Source organism: Stenella coeruleoalba, assembly GCF_951394435.1.
Source record: "Stenella coeruleoalba genome assembly, chromosome: 1".
NCBI classification, from domain to species: domain Eukaryota; kingdom Metazoa; phylum Chordata; class Mammalia; order Artiodactyla; family Delphinidae; genus Stenella; species Stenella coeruleoalba.
In genome coordinates this window covers 53,264,004-53,285,500 of record NC_137169.1, presented here as the reverse complement: position 1 = coordinate 53,285,500, position 21,497 = coordinate 53,264,004, and the positions used below count along the sequence as shown (strand labels likewise).

The 21,497-nt window shown below is 31.6% G+C and overlaps 2 protein-coding genes across 8 annotated transcripts in view; one reads left to right on the top strand and one right to left on the bottom strand.

The window, feature by feature from the left end:
• DOCK7 (dedicator of cytokinesis 7) overlaps nucleotides 1–21,497 on the top strand; it is a 214,156-nt gene that overhangs the window by 69,963 nt on the left and 122,696 nt on the right. The gene's annotated exons all lie outside the window — the stretch shown is intronic.
• Nucleotides 5,710–14,386, bottom strand: ANGPTL3 (angiopoietin like 3). Its single transcript, XM_079929088.1, has 7 exons — nucleotides 13,619–14,386; nucleotides 12,861–12,971; nucleotides 10,205–10,319; nucleotides 8,985–9,098; nucleotides 8,461–8,556; nucleotides 6,589–6,855; nucleotides 5,710–6,216 (listed from the first exon to the last, which is right to left on the bottom strand). The coding sequence occupies exons 1-7, from the start codon at nucleotides 14,111–14,113 to the stop codon at nucleotides 6,032–6,034; spliced, it is 1,383 nt and encodes a 460-aa protein (XP_079785214.1). The 5' UTR covers nucleotides 14,114–14,386; the 3' UTR covers nucleotides 5,710–6,031.

The following is a 21,497-nucleotide window of genomic DNA, read 5'->3' as shown; positions in this document are numbered from 1 at the left end:
GATTGTGTGTAATGCTACTCATGTTCCAAATTTGTACTTGATGACCACTGTTGCACTTGAGTTAAAAGATCATGGTACATCTAATTGAGCAAATGCCCGTGTGTTTTATTGACATCCAGTTTTTAAGAGATATGTCGTAGAGCACGATATTCTTGGTGAAACTATTAAGAGTTAGTTTCTTTCCCCCAAATAGCCTTAGTTGTAATCACCTATTGAACTTTCATATCTTTGTTCTTCTTCCATTTCGTAGAAAGACCGTATCCAGCAAATATGCTGTTACCAAGAATATAAGAATGAATACAGTGGTTCAGACTTGGTGACACTGAGAAACAAAATGAAAGGATGTGGTTCATTTTGATCTGGACCTTAGTTAGCAGTTAGTAATACACCCCCATTCATCTCTCAGTAATCCTTAGTAAATCTATATTATCTGTGACATTAACCTGATTATAGTTTTAAACTTTTTATAGTGGAAAATTACGAACATACACAAAAGTATATAGAATAGTACAATTAACCTCCATTGTCATTCTTATTTCATCTATTACCTGTTCCTTTTTTTTCTGTAATACTTTAAAATGAAGCCTAGTCATCATATCATTTCACCAGTCAGTCCTTCAGTTATGTATTTCTAACAGATAAGGACTTAAAAAAAATTAGCCACAATAACATTTGAAATGTTTTATTATTGCTTTATAATTTTACCCTGTATCAGTTTTCTCCTGGGTAGTTTAATAAGTTTATTGTATAGTGATTGAATTTTTTCCCTAAAATTCTGTTTCTAGGAATAGCTTGGTCAATCAAAGTAAATGTGTACAGTTGGCCCTTCATATTAGCAGATTCCACATCTGCAGATTCAAACAACTGAAGATTGAAAATATTTGGAAAAATAAATTCCAGAAAGATCTAAAAAGTAAAACTTGAATTTGCTGTGCACTGGCAACTATTCACATAGTGTTTACATTGTATTAAGTATTAAAAGTAATCTAGAGATGATTTAAAATATGCGGGAGGATGTGCATAGGTTATATGCAAACACTTAACCATTTTATATAAGGTACTTGAGCATCCACGGATTTTGGTGTCCTCAGTGGTCCTGAAACCACTCCCCTTGGATACCAAGGGAAGACTATACTACTTATATTATGACATGAGAGCCATGTAATTCATGTTTCCTAAACTAGGTTATCATATGATGGTAGGTCTCCCTTCAGAGTTGGGGTTCTTAATACCATTTGGCAGTCTTATGAATCCTTTGATTCTTGTTTGGGAATAATCTTTCTGAATGTATAAAATGAAATAGGAAATCAATTATATTAAATAACAATTATCAAGATTTTAAGTTGTGATATGTTTCTTTATTAATGAATTAAATAACAAGATTTAGCTGCAGGTCTAAAAACTACCATATTCTCTAGGTAGTAATAAGCGTGAACAGTGTTTTAAGATGCCTGCAATAGTTGTGATATAAAGTCATGTATGATTTCTATTAATGACAAAGTCTCATGTATTGCTAATACTGGTATAGTTAGTTTCCTGCATTCAAAATTTGAGGAAGTGTAAATTTCAGTGAAAATTTAGGAGTATTTTTTTTTCCATTCAAGTTTTCGGTTCTCTGCTTTAGAGAGTATTGGTCTTTGTTTTTATTTTTAGTTTTCATAGATGTCACAAACTATTGCCATACTCCACTGTTTTGGTTTTGCCCTAGATATAGCACTCTGGTTTTTATACTATTTAATTGGTCCTAGTTTATTTTAACTACAAAAATTCTTGATTTGAGAGGTCTGTCTGTTCTCTAACATTTTAACATAGCCACCCAGGAGTTTTTAACTAGAGGCTTGAACATGGTGGAGTGTTATCTCAGACTCCAAGGGAAGGAGTAAAATTCCAGAAACAGCAGCAGAATGTGAGGAGAGCACTTTTGTTCCCCTGTCCTGAGAGTTAGAGTATTTTCTGTTAAGAAGCATTTGTACAGAGTATTTACTTAAAGAGATGTGAATAGTGATACCCAAGATCCAGTTTTTGCAAGTATATACATTTGTTTAGAACTTTGTAGTTCATACAGCCATTCAAATACAGTATTTTACTTGATAATTACAGGTCCATGAAGTAGGTTTGACAAAGTTATTATTATTCCCATATATATGGGATATGGAAACTGAGGCTTAGTTGCTTATTTGAAGATAAACAGAGCCTTACATCTTTAAAGATACAGGTTATTGCTTTGTCAAATAAATGTAATCATTTTGTTAGATGTGTGATTGTTCTTGGGATTAAACATATGAATTTAGGAAAACAGTTTTTATGTTTGAGGTGGAATCTCTGATTTTATATTTTCTAAAATGTCATTGAAACCTCATTTTATAAAGGCTTATTAGGGGGATTGTTAATCCTATTTTCATGACCTTGAACTGCTCATTTCACACCAATTGAGTAATTTTGCCCTATTTGATTTGCCATGAAAACACTTTGGACTTTGATAAAAGGGCCAGCATTTGATCACTTTGTAGTACATGCATAAGTGCAATGTTTGTGGTTGTTAGTTACGGGAGAAAAACAAAAGGACATTTGATTATTCTATAACAGAATGTGGAATATGTAACAATACATATTTGGAATAGGTTTTATAAGGAGGTAAATAGTAGATACTCAAATACTGATTAATGAATACATTTTTGATTAATGAATGAGTTAATTGATTTCCATGAGTTATTAGGAAGAAAAGATACAAGCGTGAAAACATGCTGATTCTAGGATGGCAGGATTTAAATAGATTATACTACAGTAGGTAACTCCTACATGAGAAATGTATATACTTTCTCTCAGTAAAATTCACACTAGTTCAGAGTAAACTCTTGGTATAGAAATTCTGTAGGAATTCACTAAAATCAAGTAGATTGACTATCTTTGGTGCTGTTGGGGTTTTTATTACTATTTTTCACTATTTTTCGTGTTATGATTTGCCAGATTTATTTTTCTGTCTTGTCTTTACTTGTAAAGTGCCAATTGAAGGGGTCCAGACAGTAATGCTGCAAGGTTTCAGAGGAAGGACCTCCATTTACTAGGATATTTGTGGAATAAGTGAGATCCTCTGTGCTACCCTGAAGTATAAATAGCATCTAGCCAAGCAGAAAGGTGTGGAGAGGTATTCTAGGAAAATGGAATGGCATTAGGAAAGTATACAGGGGATGTTTCAAAGTGAATAATTTTAATTAGATCTGAGGGTTTGTGTTGGGCAGGAAATGGTTAAAGAAGTATTTTGACGTCAGATTATAGAAATCCTTGAACACCTGGAAGAGATTTCGATTTTGCTTTGTAGGCTTATGCTCTTGTAATTGGGGTACACATTCTTGTGAGGGCACAGCTAAATGAGATATGCAAGTCATGGTAGAGGAGAGGTGGTACACAAAGTTAATTGCAAAGCCAAAGATGCCTCCTGGGTTCTAAGCTTTTATGAGTGGAAGCATGGTAGTGCCATTAATATATATAAAGAAATAAGGCATGGACATATATATACACTACCAAAGTAAGGTAGATAGCTAGTGGGAAGCAGCCGCATAGCACAGGGAGATCAGCTCAGTGCTTTGTGACCAGCTGGAGGGATGGGATAGGGAGGGTGGGAGGGAGGGAGACGCAAGAGGGAAGAGATATGGGAACATATGTATATGTATAACTGATTCACTTTGTTATAAAGCAGAAACTAACACACCATTGTAAAGCAATTATACTCCAATAAAGATGTAAAAAAAAAAAAAGAAATGAGAGTGTGAAAAGGTAAAAGGGAGAACCAGCAGGCTGTAAGGTATTGATGAATTTGTTATTTGATAAATTGAGTTTGAAGAGGCTATAGGATATCAAAAGGAGAAATGTCAGGTAGGCAATGGAAGAAGGGGAACTGGAGAGAGATCTGGGAGTAATATGTAGATTTGGGAACTTTATTCATGGAAAAAGATGAGTCCATGAGAGTAGATAGAATTTCTGAGGGTCAGAGTAGAAGAGATGACTGAATATTGTCCATTGGTCAACAATGCTTAAGACTAGGATGGATTAGGACTTTAAAGATGGGTTCAAGTTGGAGATAATCCTTGGAGAGTATAGTAGTATTGTGGAAGCAAACTGAAGGTCAAGTTTGAGAAAAGAATATTGTTATTAGTAAGTAGTAGAGAAACCAAAGAGAATGTGGTCTAAGAGGTCACTAGATTTGACAGTTGTGTTAGTGGTACAATTAGAACACTTTTGGCAAACTAGTGAGGACAGAAGGACACAATTTTGTGAACCATAAAGAAAAAAAATCCTTTTTCTTTCTCTACCAGAATTCTCTCTCAATCTGAGCTTTATATACAGAAAAAAACTCACTTAATGTTCCTGAATGGAACAAAATGAAACATATTGTGTGAGAATTATAAAAAATTGGAAAACAGAGACAAAAATTGGTATATTAAATAATGCATTATTTTGCATTTGAAAGCTTCCTATTTTAAGCCATTTTGGCATTCTCGCTCTAAAAAGTCAATTTGGACAGCTTGAATGTGGTTCTGAAAAAAAGAAAACCTACTCTTGCCTTTATTCTTTTGTATTTTTTGGAACAAAATATTTATGTAGGATCCACATAGATCATCCATATTTGCATGTGTCATACAGTAAAAATATATATGACATATATTGGATAATTTAACATACAGAATGCTGAATATTTATTGACTAATGTGAGTCACTGTATAGCTTGGGCACTAACCTTTAAAAATTGGATTTAATTCAAGACTTTATTTCTCCTTGGTAGTTTCTTTAAAAACATATTTAAAAATAAATACTGACAAGTGATACTATGGTCAAAATATCCTCTAATAATTCTTGAGGATTTAGAATTTAAATTATTTAAATTAGAAATAACATAATCATACTTCTCTTGGATGTCAATAAAAACTGCAAGAATTGGACTTCCCTGACTCCATGCCTCCACTGCAGAGGGCACGGGTTTGATGCCTGGTCGGGGAACTAAGATTCCGCATGCTGTGGCACAGCCAAAAAAAAAAAGCTACAAGAATTAAAATTTCTATAATTTAGGGGACTGAGTCTTTATTGAATTTGGAAACATACATGAACATCTCTCAGACTATTTAAACATTTAGTTACTTGTTAGGATTCTTAATTGTTTGAAAACCTACACATAAGTATTAGACTCACCCTGTGTTCAGGGGGAATAAATGATAAAACTTTAACTTGATGCCACCAATACATTCATTCTTATTGTATTCTGACAAGATCCCTTTAAAATTATTTGTTTTCACAATATTAAGTGTTAAAATATGTATACAGTACAGATAAGTTAACAAACAAGTTAAGCTACAGCAGTACTTGATATTTAAAGTCAATATGACTTAGCAGTTATGATCTACTGTATATAAAACTGTGAATCTATTTCAGTACAGTATTTCATCCTGCTTCATTTGGCTTCATAAACAAAGCATACCAAACATTTACTCCAGATTATTTTGTAGCAAAATGAAGTATCGGTTTTAAGATTCATATTATCGATTTTCACATGTACTCTGAACTGACTGAATTTTAGTTTTGAAATTAATATTACAGCATTTAAGAAATGTACAATTATTAGTCCTTTATAGTTATTCAAGTTTAGAATTTTAGCAAGAAAAGTAGTTTTTAAACTGAGGAAGTTGTAAAATTAGCTCACATGATGACTTTGAAAATAAAAGTCTCTTTGTAAGTTTTTTATTTAGAAAGGTTATTTGAAAATTCACCCATTGGTTACAATTCAGATTGTGACCATCTAAAATTGATTCGCACATCACAAAATATATGAATAAATGATCATAAGAATTTTGATTGAGAAAGGTAAATGGTGTTCTTTGAGGTGATGTGATGATATGTTTAATATTAAGTTGGTAGTGGCTTTAATATAAAGAATTTATTTCTAAAGCCTTCTATTAGGGATTTAATACCAGATTTTTAAACCACAGTAATTTCGGATGAGTTTAATGTTTAATTTATTGGCTTTTTAAATTGCCTCAGTTCATTCAGAATTTTCTGAATCTGTTGGGCGGATCAACATTTTGGTTGATTTGATAGAGTATAACCTTCCATTTTGAGACTTCCAGCATATTCCTCTTCTCCTCTCTGGCTTAGTCTTTGCTTTTGGCTTGTTATATTTACCATTTAGGTTGTTTTCCCCACATACATCATGGCACCACCAACCTCCTAAAAAGGATAGATACGCAGTTTAATAGATACAAGCTCATACGTAGTTACTGTTATTATATTTCTCCAGTGAGTATATTTTCATTTCTTATAAATATAACAGTGTTGTATACATATATTCCAATTTAAAAGAATTTATACAAGTCTCATATACCTGACCAAAAATAAAATATCTGAGAAAGGTTAGAGGTAAAATACGTACTCAAACTAGAATCAAGTTAACACTTACGTTGAGACGTTTACCTATAGAGAAAATGTTTATATTGGATTCAGATTTTAAAGAGTTGTCTGACATTGAAAGATATTATCTATTACTTTGGGAAGATATTTTGAAACTTTGAAAATAAAGTATTTATATTAGGAACAGGTTACCTGAATTACTTTCTGGACAATTGAAGTGTCCTTTTGCTTTGTGATCCCAAGTAGAAAACGTCAAATCTTTGTGTTCCGGGAGTGCGTTGGGGACATTGCCAGCAATCTCAACTAGATGTAGTGTATAGTTGGTTTCATGATCTCCCAAGTGAAAAGAATATTCAATATAATGCTTGTTGTCTTTCCAATCTTCTAGCTCAATTCGTAAGATATATTTAGATTGCTTTACTAGGGAGTATATCTTCTCTAGACCCAACCAAAATTCTCCTGAAAAGAAAAGTTGTAAAAATCTGTGGATTGTTAACTGCAGATTAGGCAGCAACTATTTTTTTTGAGAGTGTTCTTTTTTCTTTGGTGTAAGTAGATTAGATGTTTTAGTCTTGAATCCCTTGGTTATTTTACAGTCTCGTAAAATATTTCTTTTTAAAACAATTTTATTGAAGATAGTTATGTTAAAATAGTAATAGGTGTTAAAATACAACAAGTGTTAAAATAGTAATAGGCCTACCTAAAGTCTGATTATCCTTTCTAAAATGGATATTATCAGGCATATTTCACAGGTGAAACGTGTTAGACTATTATAAGTACTTTTAGGGCTAGTCATTGGTAAAATATTATCTAACTTCTGGGTCCTTATATGTACTGGCTTTACTGTCAGCTGTTTATTAATATGAATATACTATCAAGAGATTTGTTAAGTATTTCCAGAGACTTGTATAATAATGTAATTTTCCTCAAATATAATTTTGGCCTTTGACATTTGCTTGATATATATGTTTTCTTTGTAGAAAAAGAAGGAAATAAATTAAAAAAACACTTTAAATTAAAAAGCATAATTTTTAATAACTTTTCTCTATAATTAAAAAATTTTATTTGGAATTAAAAATATAACATATTGTAAATACAAATAGATATCTCTGATTATCACAATTACTCTCTCTTTAATTATCCCTTTTATTAAAGCATTTAAGGAAAAAAAGTCAAAATTTCCTTACTGCTGTTGAATTTGTAGATTTCATTTTAAGAATTGCAAAATACAAATGGCTTACTTTCTTGTAGAAATAAGTGAGTACTCTAGATTCTCTGAGAAGAAGATTTGGAGCTACAAAACGTATCACTCATTCTACCTTTTAGTTAGGGATTTAACTGGTAGTTTGAATACAGAATTGTTTAAATGATCAAGTAGTACTGAATGTTTAAAAATTCGATATAATAATGGATGTTATCCACTTTATTAATGAGTACATGTACATCACTCATGGATTTTTATAATGTGCTTTTTGGATTTTAAACCTCTGTCATTTATTTTTATTTTGCTTATTTTGTTTTACCTTATTTTGTGATCAAAATATAATCATTTACATTGAATTAAACTAAATTTATTTTAAACCACACATTGTATAGTATACATTTATCATATTTAAATAATTGAAATCTAAACATTTTGTACTGTACATCTGACAGCTTCCTTGTGCCTTCCAACTTCCAAATAGTTAATATCTAAAATGTTAATAAGAAAGTAGAATGACCAGTGATAAGGATGGTTTTCTTTGTAGCCCATTCATAGCGTTTAGCACTTATTTGAAGCACTTAGCCCTTAATCAAATTTATCTTTGATAATTATAATTATGATAATTAGAAGCCATCCAATTAAATTGTGATAAGTATACATAGAACAGACATGTAATTGTGAAAAGTATAATTCAAATAAAGACACTTGTAATAAGTTCAGTACTTACAAATGTGTAGTTATTTGTTAATAATTTATATGAAGGCTGGGAGTGTTCCTCATTCATTGTATTTCTAATGCCCAGTCTGTAATAGGCTCTTAATAAATATTTTTAAGTTAACCAGTGAATGAAGTCAGCTTACCGTCAAGCCTCCCAAAACCATATTTGTAGTTTTCCCAAGTTTCATTGAAGTTTTGTGATCCATCTATTCGGTGTTGAATTAATGTCCATGAACTACCTGAATATAATGAACAGATTGTTTATTTTCAGTAGACTGATGCTGATAGTTGTAACAAAATGCGGTTTTTGTTTGGTTTTAATTGGTGGCTGTACAGGGTAGTTATTAATGTTGTTATGGTAATAACATTTTATTATTTATTATGAGCCCAAGAAGTTAAGTGAAGGGCAACTAATGAATTTGTCTTAATAAACTTATTGACAAAGGTCATTTTAGATTATTTTATAGAAAAAGATGGAGAATATTGAGTAAATGCCTGAGTAAATACATAAACAAGACAAATATAAGTACTAGATCTGTATAACTACTTGTGATATATATATTTCATTTTATATGTATTCAGAACAAAAATAACAGGATTAGCCTTACTAATAGGTAGTGAGTAACCTGAGCTAGCTACTGTCTAGTTTCTCTTAGGCTCGTTTTACCTGATGTAACATCACAGTAGACGTTGAAAACTTGAGAGTTGCTGGGTCTAATGGAATAGATGCCACTTGTATGTTCACCTCTATTATAAATGATGGTACAATCAGCAGGAATGTCTAGAATCAACAAAATGTTATTAGGTAAGATACAGTAATAAAGAATGATATCTTTAGAGCTTGAGATTTTACTTGACATTTTATGGAATTGTGGTGACTGTAGCCTTCAGTCTTTTTCAGTAATGTGTTATTGAAAAGGTACTTTATGCTAAAGCGTTTTTATTAGATGGCATGTTTTACAAAGAATATCAAAATAGTTATTACCAAACTGATTTATTTTTAAGAAAAGTGGCAAAATTAGAATTTTAAACACTTTTTTCCCTTAGATCTAGGAAAAACATAAATAAAATACCACATATGAGATGTTAGTATAGTGCTTGGTGCATAGCAGGTAGTCAACAGATACATGAGGAAAGAGTGAACGTACATAGAGGAAACTAACAGAGAACTTTTTTCCTCTATGAATTACATTAAAAATAAATGTGTTTTCAAACTATATCTTTTTTTAAAGCTTGGGTAGGAATGGAGACTTTGTTCCCCCTCTTTTTTGTTTTTCTTATGGAAAGTAGAAACATTGAAGAGAATGCCATAATCTTTTCATCTGTATTCAACAGTTGTTAACATTTTGCCGTATTTGCTTTATAAACACAAATACATACAAATATGTATTTTGCTGTGCTATTTGAAAGGAATTTGCAAACATCATGCCCCTTAACCCCTTAGATATTTTGGCATCCATCTCTTAAACATGAGATTATTCTCTTACGTAACTATAATACTATAATCATTACATCTTAGATGTAACTAAGATGTAACTATAGATGTAACTTAGATGTAACTATATATATGTAACTTAGATGTAACTATATATATGTAACTTAGATGTAACTATAATCATTACATCTAAGAAAGTTAATAATAATTTTATATTATCTAATATCAAGTCTATATTTATATTTCCCTGATTGTCTTAATGTTTTATAGGGTTTAAAAAAATCACCAGGATCCAATTTAGGTTGACACATTATATTTGTTGGATTTATCTCTTTATTCTCTTTTAGTTAGTCTAGAACAGGCCCTGAGAATAGAGATTTTTGATGGAAATGTCAAAGAAGAACAATTTGACGATATTAGTTTCAAGAAGGAAACCCACCAAATTATCTTACCATCATGTTCTACATTTTTTGTTTCATTCAAGTGAAGAGAGGGAGTAGTTCTTGGTGCTCTTGGTTTAGAAGAAAGAGAATTTTCTGTGGATTCTTGAACACCAGTTCTTCTTAACTGATAAAAGAATATAAATCTACTTTAAAAAATGGTACTGAATATACAATTAGGGGAAATCTGAGTTCATAATATGTTATTGTTTTCGATGTTAAGAGGGATAAGCAATGCTATACATATTATACAGACTTGCTGTTCTCAAAATATTTAATCAGGCACATAAAGAGTTCAAAAAAATAGAGAAAGACAAGGCAAAAAACAGAAATTGATCAGAAAACAATAAGATCAAAGGCAGAGACTTTACTTAGAATATTTTAATATGTTCTATTTATTTATATGAATGTAATATATATTCTGTTCAGTGACACAGGCAGATTTTAAATTTCATAATTCTCAGTTGTAGGTCTTAAGACCTAGCACATAATTTGAACAAGGCTGCTTTCTTGTTAGTTTTTGACATGTAATCATATTTGTAAAGGTAACAAATAGGCAGTTTTATTTGTGTACTTTTAATATATTCAATATTGCATTGTCTGTTGTGCTGGGTTTGCAGTTTATTGACCGATAGCTTTTCTTATTGATGGGTTGAGAAGAGCAGAGTACATAATGTGTTATTAGTGTTAGTTTTTTGATGTCAGCATAAATGGCATTTCCTAGGATATAATGCATAAAGATCCATTGTAAAGTTCACTTACTGGATGTTAGTCTTTTCTACTAAGTAACTGTGATCTTATAGTAACTTAACTTTACAGTTTTGGTTTCTTAATTTAAATTTGAATAAGTTGGGTCAGATGATTTAAGGCTTCTTCCAACTTAGAATTCATTGTTGAATTCTTCATACATTTTATTATTAGACAGAATGTATATTATTTTATAATAGTGACATTTTGCTTTTGTGAGCAGGTTCATTTACTCATTATAAAAGATATAGGAAAAGAATTAGAAAAATAGCATATAGTAAGAAGGAAATTATGGAAATCAAAACTAGCTGGCAAAAACCCCTTTTCAGACAGTTAGCAAAAATAACCTACTAAAATTATGAGTCATAAAATTACTGAAACATAATGTGTTTGTTTGGTGGAAATTGGTAATATTTGTTTTATAGTTCTGGGCATCTATTTTTTTAATATACCAGTTTCTTCAGGTCTGTATTATTTTTGAAACTCTCTTGAACAGCTGTTTAGTAGTATTATTACTAATTAATATTTTTGAACTATAGTACTGTTTATTGGAAATCTTAGATTTTGTCATAGCTTTATTCCAAACACGTATCTACCTTGCTCACCTAGCCAGTTATTTACATTGTAGATTAATTATATTGTTGGATATTAAACTTTAATTATTAGACATATAGCTTCTAATAATAATATTAATCATAGTAAGTTTTTATTGACTTCTTTGTGCTAAATGTGACATTACCTTTATTAACATGTATTTATTAAGTGCCTACTATGTGTCAGACAGAGTTCTATATTTTGGAGCTATAGCAATTTTAAAAAATAGAAGAAACTTTCTGTACTTATGGAGCTTACATTCTAGTGCAGGGACAGACAAGATAAATAACTCAAATATGTATTATGTTAAATAGGGATAAGTGTTAAGGAAGAAAAGAGAGTAATGAAGGAGGTAGCAGGTTTCAAGCATGGGTGTAGGGGATTATAATTTCTTTCTTTCTTTTTTTTTCTTGTTGAGTTTTTGTCTAGTTCGTTTATTAGAATGTACATAAATATCCACATTGAATGGAATTAAACATGAATATGGGATCATGGTGTAGAGGACAGGTCACTGACCTAGGAGTTAGCCCATCTGTGTTCTGACCCAGCTCTGACACATGACTGTGAATATTCCAGTTTGTCTAGAGTATAAGGTGGATTGGGAGGTAAGGCAAGAGGCCAAATAGGTAAGAAGCAAAAGAATAGGTGGCACCTGGGGGATTATAATTTATGATTAAGTTATCTGGGAAGGCTTCTTTGAGAAATTTGTATTTGAGAAAGACCTAAAGTGATTAAGAGTGGGCCCATGCAGATACCAGGGTGAAGAGCATTCCAGACAGAGAGCAACAAGGGCAAAGACCCTGAGATAGCGGCCTGATTGATGTGTTTGTGTAACAGTAAAAAGCCAGTATGACTAGAGTACAGGAGATGAAGTCAGTGAGATGATTAAGAGTCATCTGGGTCTTATGGGCCACTACGAGTGAGACCGGAAGCCATTGTGCGGTGTTGAACAAAGAGAGAGAGAGTCTAATTTAAATTTTAACTGAATCTCTTTGGCTGCTATGTTGAGGATGTACTTTGCATGAATTAATTCTTTTTTTCTCACAACAGTCTTGTAAGACAGATTCTTTTATTATCTACATAGAGTACATTAGGAAACTGAGAAGGGGTTAAGTAATTTATTCAAGGTCACACAAAAGTTTTAGAGCCAGAATTCAACCCCAGGTAGTTTATTAGCTTCAGAGCCTGCAAACCTAATGATCATGCTGAGGTGCTCCTTTTATTCACTATCCAACTATAATTATTTTAAATAATTTTAGGGTCCAGTGTTTTCATAAACCTAAATTTTATGTAAAAGATTGGACATACTATTAAAATATTGACTTACCTGATTTTCAATTTCTTTTATTTGACTGTGTTGTTGATTTAATTGTCTGTATTGTTCTTCCACGATCTGAAGAAGATCTTTGATGCTATTATCTTGCTGTTCTACAAAAGTCTGGACATAGATTATAGGTTGGTTAGAAGTTTCTTTCTTTTTTGTTAAATTAGACTTTTTTATTTCCTATAACACTATCACAATCTAATTTTTTAAACTAATACTGGATTAGAAAAATGATATTGGCAAACCTTTTCCCTTGTATTCCTCTTTCACATAGTACATACTTGAATTTTTGTGTTTTATTTAAAATGTACCATCTCTAAAATCTGATTTCCTGAACTTTAAACTACTTCAATTAAATGAAAAAAAACCAATATTTTAATATCGTTTCCATTAACTGTATTACTTTTATACATTTTAAAGATGGGAGAATAGTTATACAAGTTATATTCCTTTAGCTTTTTACTTGCCTCCAGTAATTTGCAATAGTATAATAATTTAGTGTTCTAAATTTCATTGCTTAACTGTCTTGTAATTTTCATCTGAAATGCAAAGTTTAGTTATTTTCATAAATAATGTTAGGGAAACAAAAACCAACTTGAAATTATAATGGGAAAATTTATTTCCTGGAGTCTTTTTTTCATGAGAAAAATATAGTGTTTCAACAGTTCAACAAAGTATTTCAAGTAGCATGTTTTAAAATATTTTTTTAAAAAGATCCACATTGAAAACATAATCATGAACCCTCTTTGTTTTATACTTACTTTGAGTGAAGTTATTTCCGGGTGTTCCTGAATTTCAGGTTGATTTTTAATTAAATTGGTTAATTGGTCCTCCAGGTATCTCACTTTTTGTTGAAGTAGAATTTTTTCTTCAAGGAGACTTTCAAGCTTTGAGTTGAGTTCAAGTGACATGTTCTTTACTTCTTCATTTTTGACTTGCAGTCTGGATGTAGTTCTTCTAAGTTCCTTTTCTTCTTCTTTGATTTCATTGGTTTGCAGTGATAAGTCATAAAAAGACTGATCAAATATGTTGAGTTTTTGAAATATGTCATTAATTTGGCCCTTAGTCTTATGAACAAAGTCTTTAAGACCATGTCCTAACTGAAGTAGGCCATTGGCTAAAATTTTTACATCATCTAACATAGCAAATCTTGATTTTGGCTCTGGAGATACAGAATCAAATGATGAATAATCTTGGTCAATTCTGGAAGAAATAACTAGAGGAGCAATAAAAAGAAAGAGCTTAATAGGGTACATTTTTATCCTAATTATTCACTTTAAAATGATTTGGAATTCGTTTTTTTTTCCTGCAAGCATACCTAGACTTCTGAACTCTCTATATAACACTATTTGCCGCATAAACAGTAAGGTTGGCAGGTGAATATAGTTAATCATTAAGCTGTTTAAACTTGTATGAATGTAACCTTCCACATTGAGTTAGATCAATGCTAAATGAAGTCAAAGAAATGAACAAAGAATTTAATAGGTCATTTAAAATGGTTATTGTATTTAATTTTGCTGTATTATAAACTGCACTTTCAGTGTTATGAGATCTACCTGTTTTTAAAAGCTCATTTTAATTTATCATGATTTTTAAAGAGATTTACAAGTAAATACCAAATTCTTTTGACTGATAAATTCATCATTAAAGTTGAGGAAAAATTAATGAATTAAGTATACACTTCCCAAATTGTATTTTAGTTTTTTTGGAAACAGTGATCGATTAAAAAAAAATGCCTTCTCTGTGAAGCCTTCCTCCACATCTGCAGGTGGTGTTAATGCTGCATTCCCATGGTACTCTGTATAAGCTAACATATGATTATATATTCCTTATTATTTGTCATTGTAATTATTTGTTAGTATATCTTTTTGCTTCAGATAATCTATCTAAATCATATTTGTATATTTTCACAAAATCCCATACATTAAAATATATTTCATCCTTTTTCTCTGTTATAGTCTATGTCTCTATGTTCTAGCCTCCTCTTTTCCGTGTGCCCACTGTAAGACCAATAGATTATGTGGTTTTCTAAGGTCAACCAGAATTAAATATTGGGTTGACCAAAAGAAAGGTTTGTTCTTTTTTTTCCATAAGATGGCTCTAGTAGCGCTTAGTTGTCTTTAACTTCATTCAAAACAATTTTGTTAGATTGTATGTGATAGCTGTCATATCAGTGTGCATTTAAAAAAAGACTTACAAAATTGGTGAATTTTTGCATAGCCATTTTAATATTGAAGATGGAAGAAAAAGCAACATTTTGGCATATTATGCTTTATTATTTCAAGAAAGGTAAAAATGCAGCTGAAATGCATAAAAAGACTTGTGCAGTATATGGAGAAGGTGCTGTGACTGATCGAACATGTCAAAAGTAGTTTGCGAAGTTTTGTGCTGGAGATTTCTCACTGGACGATGCTGCACTGTCGGGTAGACCAGTTGAAGTTGGTAGCGATCAAATCGAGACATTATTGAGAACAATCAACCTTATACCATACAGGAGATAGCTGACATACTCAAAATATCCAAATCAAGCGTTGAAAATCATTTGCACTGGCTTGGTTATGTTCATCGCTTTGATGTTTGGGTTCCACATAAGTTAAGTGAAAAACAACCTTCTTGACTGTATTTCTGCATGTGCTTCTCTACTGAAATGTAATGGAAATGTTCCGTATTTAAAACATTGTGATGGGCAATGAAAAGTGGATACTGTACAATAATGTGGAATGGAAGAGATCATGGGACAAGCAAAATAAACCACTACCAACCACAGCAAAGGCTGGTCTTCATCCAAAGAAGGTGATGTTGTGTATATGGTGGGATTGGAAGGGAATCCTCTATTATGAGCTCCTTCCGGAAAACCAAACGATTAACTCCAGCAAGTACTGCTCCCAGTTAGACCAACTGAAAGCAGCACTCAACAAAAAGCATCCAGAATTAGTCAACAGAAAACGCATAATATTCCATCAGGATAACGCAAGACTGTATGTTTCTTTGATGACCAGGCAAAAACTGTTAAGCTTGGCTGGGGGGTTCTGATTCATCCACTGTATTCACCAGACATTGCACCTTTGGATTTCCATTTATTTTGGTCTTTACAGAATTCTCTTAATGGAAAAAATTTCAATCCCCTGGAAGACTGTAAAGGGCACCTGGAACAGTTCTTCACTCAAAAAGATAAAAAGTTGGGAAGATGGAATTATGAAGTTACCTAAAAATGGCAGAAGGTAGTGGAACAAAAGAGTGAATACATTGTTCAATAAAGTTCTTGGTGAAAATGAAGAATGTGTCTTTTATTTTTTTTTATGAACCAAAGGCACTTTTTGGCCAACCCAATACTTAAAATGTCAGAAACTATTTGCCCATTATAAGTTTTTCTAAAGTTTGTGTGCTTGGTAACAATATTCATGATCTAAATTTAACAAAACCAAAAAATTGATAGTATGATTAAAAATAATGTTCCCCTGTGCTTCTAACTTAGTGTTAAAAGGAAAAATACTAAATGTTTCAGTTAAATTATAAATGATTATTTTTCTTGAGTGTTCATATTAAGAACTATTTTTGAGAAAATAATAAATACTTTTAAAATGCCTTATCTTGACAAATTAATATAGTAAAATTGTTAAGAGTGTGGTCTTTGGAATCAGATTATGGTCTGGTCCAGAAGCCAGATCTAGCTATCCTGCCTTAGATAAGTTACTTAACCTTCCCACACCTCAGTCTCCTCTTCTGTAAGTTGGGTATTTTTTTTTGGTACATACTTAAGGAGAAGCAAAAGAAGTAATATGTGTAAAGTACTTAGAACAGTGTCTGGCAAATAGGAAGTACTCAAAATGTTAGTTATTATATCCATGAAATTACCTTTTAATTTGTGTGTGTGTATGTGTGTGTGATTAGCCCTATCTAAATGAAATTTTTCATAAATGCAATAGCTCTTTTTGCAAAGGGAAAAGTTTTAACATAATGAATTTCAGTTTATATGGTAAATTATCAAGCAAAACTTTACAAAATTTATCATTTCCAAATTTATTCTTAGAAATGCTTCTTCCTGGAGTAAAACAGAGACCCTTTCTTTTGGTGATTTAGGATTAAGGGCTTTTGGATAGAACAGTTGCAGTAGATGTAGTAAACCACAGTGGCTAAGAGTTTGATTCTGGAGAGAGACTGGATGAATTGGAATCCTGGCTGTGCTGTTCTTCAGCTCTGTGAAATTACTTAGCTTTTCTGACCTCTGTTTTCTTGTCTATCAAGTGAAGATAATATCTACTCTATAGAATTATATAAAGACTAAAAATATTTTAAAGCACTTAGAGCACTACCTAGTGTTTAGTAAACATTACACAGTATTATATATTAGTATTCTTTTGTAATTAAAAAGGCAATGCACTTATGTAATATTGCTGTAATATTTTATTGGTAAATATTATCTAGTCTTATGTTAAGATGACATAAATTGGGAAGTTTTGCTAGAGTCTGGGTTTTCTGAGTTTTGGTCTCTTGGACCTTGATAAGTACAAGGAATTATGTCTTTTGTTTAGCCTGTATATACTTTTTCTAAGTGTCCAATACAGAACCACATAAATATTTCTGTTTGTAAGAGAAATATAGAATGCAAGTAGATAAAAATATACTAATACTTCCACTAATGAAGAAGAAAAACAAAATATTTTTCCTTATTCTTCATTTTCATCTTACCTTTACCACTGGTACATGTTATGGAATTATAGAAGTGTATGTTGAACTAATGAAGAAATTTGAATTTCCTCCCTCTTTTTAAAAGAGATATGTTAGTGTTGTGATCATTGGTCCTGAAGGGCATATTTTGAAACTTCTAACTAAACTGTCTACTTTTCTGGCTTAAAACTATTGACCCTGATATTTCATCCATTTTCTAGTTGAGGGGGAATGGAGATGGGCCAGCTTCTTGTCTCTATTGTACTATAAGCTGTTCATTGGTAAGATCTATATCTGTTTTAAATTTATATCCTGTATAGCACTTTAGTACAATGCCTAACATGCTGGAGAAACCATACATTTTTATTGAATGAGTAAGATAATGATAAAGTCTTAACATGGGAGTTTTTCAAACACAAAATTTGCATATAATAGATACACCTTTTTGATATAGGAGGTTCTTTTCAGAGAAAGGAATTTGAAAAGTAGTCCCTTCCAGTGCATGAAAGTAACTGGACACTAATACCAAAGAAAGGCTGTGTGAAGAAATTTCCTTCTATTTGGTTACTCTGCTGGAGTATTGACACTTTTTGCACAATTTATATATTTCCTCACATGTAACACAAAAAGATAGATTAGAGGCAGCGGTTGCATATTCTTGGTTTATAGTATATATTGTCTCTGGGTAGAAATATCTGGATAATTTTTTTTCTTACCATAGTTTGACATGTTATTTAATATAATTAAAATGAATAATTTGCCTAATTATAAGCTGTGGAAGAGTGTCAACATGGGAAATGTAATGAAAGTAGTAATTTTGTAAATGATTTTTACATCTACCTTTTAATGCCCCCTGTCTGAGTACACATTGTTAAAGGCAGAATCTAATCTTTGCTTGAACTTGTGCCTGTATAAATAGAACTCTGATAAGATGTAACCAGTAAAAACTTAAAATTTTTATGCCAAAGAAAATAAGAAACTAAGCAAAATTAAGACCTAATTTAAGAATTCCTAGTTTCAAAGAACTAATATACAAAATTTCTTAGCTGCATAGAATTTTAGGACATTTGGGAGCTTTGTTTAAATTCCAAGCAAAGCAAAGTCCCTTATCCTCCCCCAGGTTGTGCAATCTTATGGAGATTTGAGTTCCAAATAAAACACAAGGCACTTGGAGTCTGTTGAATATAGTATCACTAGTAATTTCTTCCTTTTAAACTGTGGTCATTTGTTTTTGAATTAATATATTCTGTAGAAAGATTCTAAAAGTAACTGAGAAAAGCATATTTATAAATAGAAATATTTATAGTAACTAAAGAATAATGCCAGAGTAATATCAATACGTTAGCTCCCTTTTCCTCTCTTTGTCCAGAACAGCACTGTCCAATGGAAATATAGTGTGAGCTATATGTGTAAAAAACTGAAAAGAAACAAGTGAAATTAATTTTAATAGTATGTTTTGTTTAATCCAAATCTAGTATGTATTTTATGGTCTCACTAGACCATATGGTCTCACTAGACCATATTATTGGACAGCAGAGGTCCAGAAGATGAGTGACTTTCGAAGGAATCATTTTGTTTATCTTAGCTTTTTTCTCATGTTCACTATTAATAAATGTTAATTTGTTATGTTGAAAGTATTTATCGTGGAAACTCAGATATTTGAAAAACCTATAAAAAATAAAAATCCTGACTCTTCCCTATTAACATTTTGGGGTCTATCATACCAGTTCCCTTGGATGACTGCCTAAATGTAATTTTTTTTTTAACACAAATGGGAGTGTGTTATATATAGCTTGTGTTATATATATAAATTGATTCAAGACCATAACATTTTAAAATTTATTTTCATATGAGTGCCTATACCATATCCTTTTAAATGGCTGCACAATCTTTTATTATATGGATGCACCTTAATTTAATCATCTGCCTGTCAATGATCATTTCAGTGGCTTGCAATTTTCTGATTACAAACAATATGCATAGAAAAGGTGTTTATGTTTGTGTGTACATATTTTCATATGATAAGTTCATAGATGTTAACTTTCAAAGTAGATTTCTCTTGTCAGATTATCCTTTAAAAGAATTGTGCCAATTTATATCCCTACCAAGAGTATATGAGAGTTCCTCTTTTCCCATGAATTTTTACCAATGCTTTAAATTGACAAAGACAAAAAATATTGATAAACCTAGTAGGCACATATATCTAGTTTATTTTGCTGTCTGTCTTGCTCTCTTTGTGAATTACCTGAGAATTATCTGAGTCTCCCTCCCCCCATCAAACTCCCCACCCCTTTTTTGTTTGTCTCTTTCTGAATAATTTTAGGAATTATTCACATGTGATGGATACTAACTCTTTGTCATGTGTGTAGCGAACAGTGTTCTTCCAATTTGTCCTTTGTCTTCCACTTGTGTTTATGGTATCCCCTGCTCTGTAGAGGCTTTAAAATTTGTCTTTTATGATTTTTTGTGGCTCGTGCTCAGAAATGCCTTCGTCACCTATAAAATATGGTCTCTTTAAAGGTTTTCTAGTACTTTTATGGTTTTATTTTTATTATTTAAAACTTTGATTTAATCTGGAATTTGTTTTGAGGAAGTGGTGAAATATGAATTCAGCCTTAAAAAAGGTCAGTCAGCTATCTCAGCAACTCAACACTTTTCATTGATCTACCTTCTCTCTGCTGATTTAAAGTTCCTCTGAAGGAGTATTATAAATGCACGGTAAAGACTTACTGGGTTTATGTGGAAATTTATTAGTGGAGTTAGCAGTCAAATGAAAAAGAGTCTAGGCTAAATGCATGCCTTTCACCTTCATAGACAAGTTGAATTTAAAATTGTATTGCTTATATTAGAAATCAAGCATAGCTTAATGTTCAGTTAATTCGCATTTCATATGAAAATTCAAACTCCAGAAGAGTTAAGTAACTAAAATATTATGTGAGTTCTGTACTATTCATTCATTCAATCAATCATTTATTCATATGAGGAACTATTCTAGGCACTGGAAATATAGCAGTTAACTAGATTCGTAAGGTCCTTGCCCTCATGGAATTTGGGCTTTATTTAAGGAGATACATAAACAAGAAATAATGTACAAACAAACAAGATAATTTAGGGTTATCTTAAGCAGATTATTTAAGAGTTGTGAATGGGATAACAAAGTGATGTTATGTGGGGAGGTAAAGTGAGGCTTTCTAAGACTCGAAAGATGGGAAGGGGCCAGTTATGTCCATATCCACAAAGCTAAAACAGTAGTAATCCAAATGCAGAAATTGAGGGGTGGGGGAAGGCATGATGTGTTTTGCTTTTCTGTGTGTTTTGCATGTCTATCATACTTGAAAATTTCTCACGGAAATTTATGGGCAGATTCTTTAGTTTCAAGTCCTCTTGTGGGCCCCAGTGACATTCTATGTTCATAGCATTTATCATACTGCAAGTATGCCTGTCTTATTCTCCCTCCAGACTGTGAGTTCTATGAAGTCAAGAACTTTGTCTTTTATCTCTATATTCTCAGTATCTAGTATACTGCATACTCAATAAATGTCACAATGAGGCATTATAAACATAATAAAGGCCGATCTGTTATCATGTGCTTTGGATCCTGTTCTCTCCCACCATTTCAGGAATCATTACATTCTTGTTCTAGTGTATGCAAACTCTGTCTCAACTAAATTCTTTTCATTAGGATTTAATCGAACTTAAACCTTTCCAATCTTAAAAAGCTTCCCAAATCCCTATGTTCTGTCTCCAACTATTGCATTATCTTTCTCCCATTCTCAGCTACACTCTTCAGAATTTCACTTATTTCATTTTCTTACCTCCTACTTACTCTTTAAACCTACTTTTGTCTGTTTTCAGCCTGAGATTTCCAGTGACTTTGAAGTTGCTAAATTCAGTTGACATTTTTCATTTCTTACCTTATTTGGTCTGTGAATAGCATTTGACACTTAACTCATAATTCTGCTTGTAATTTCT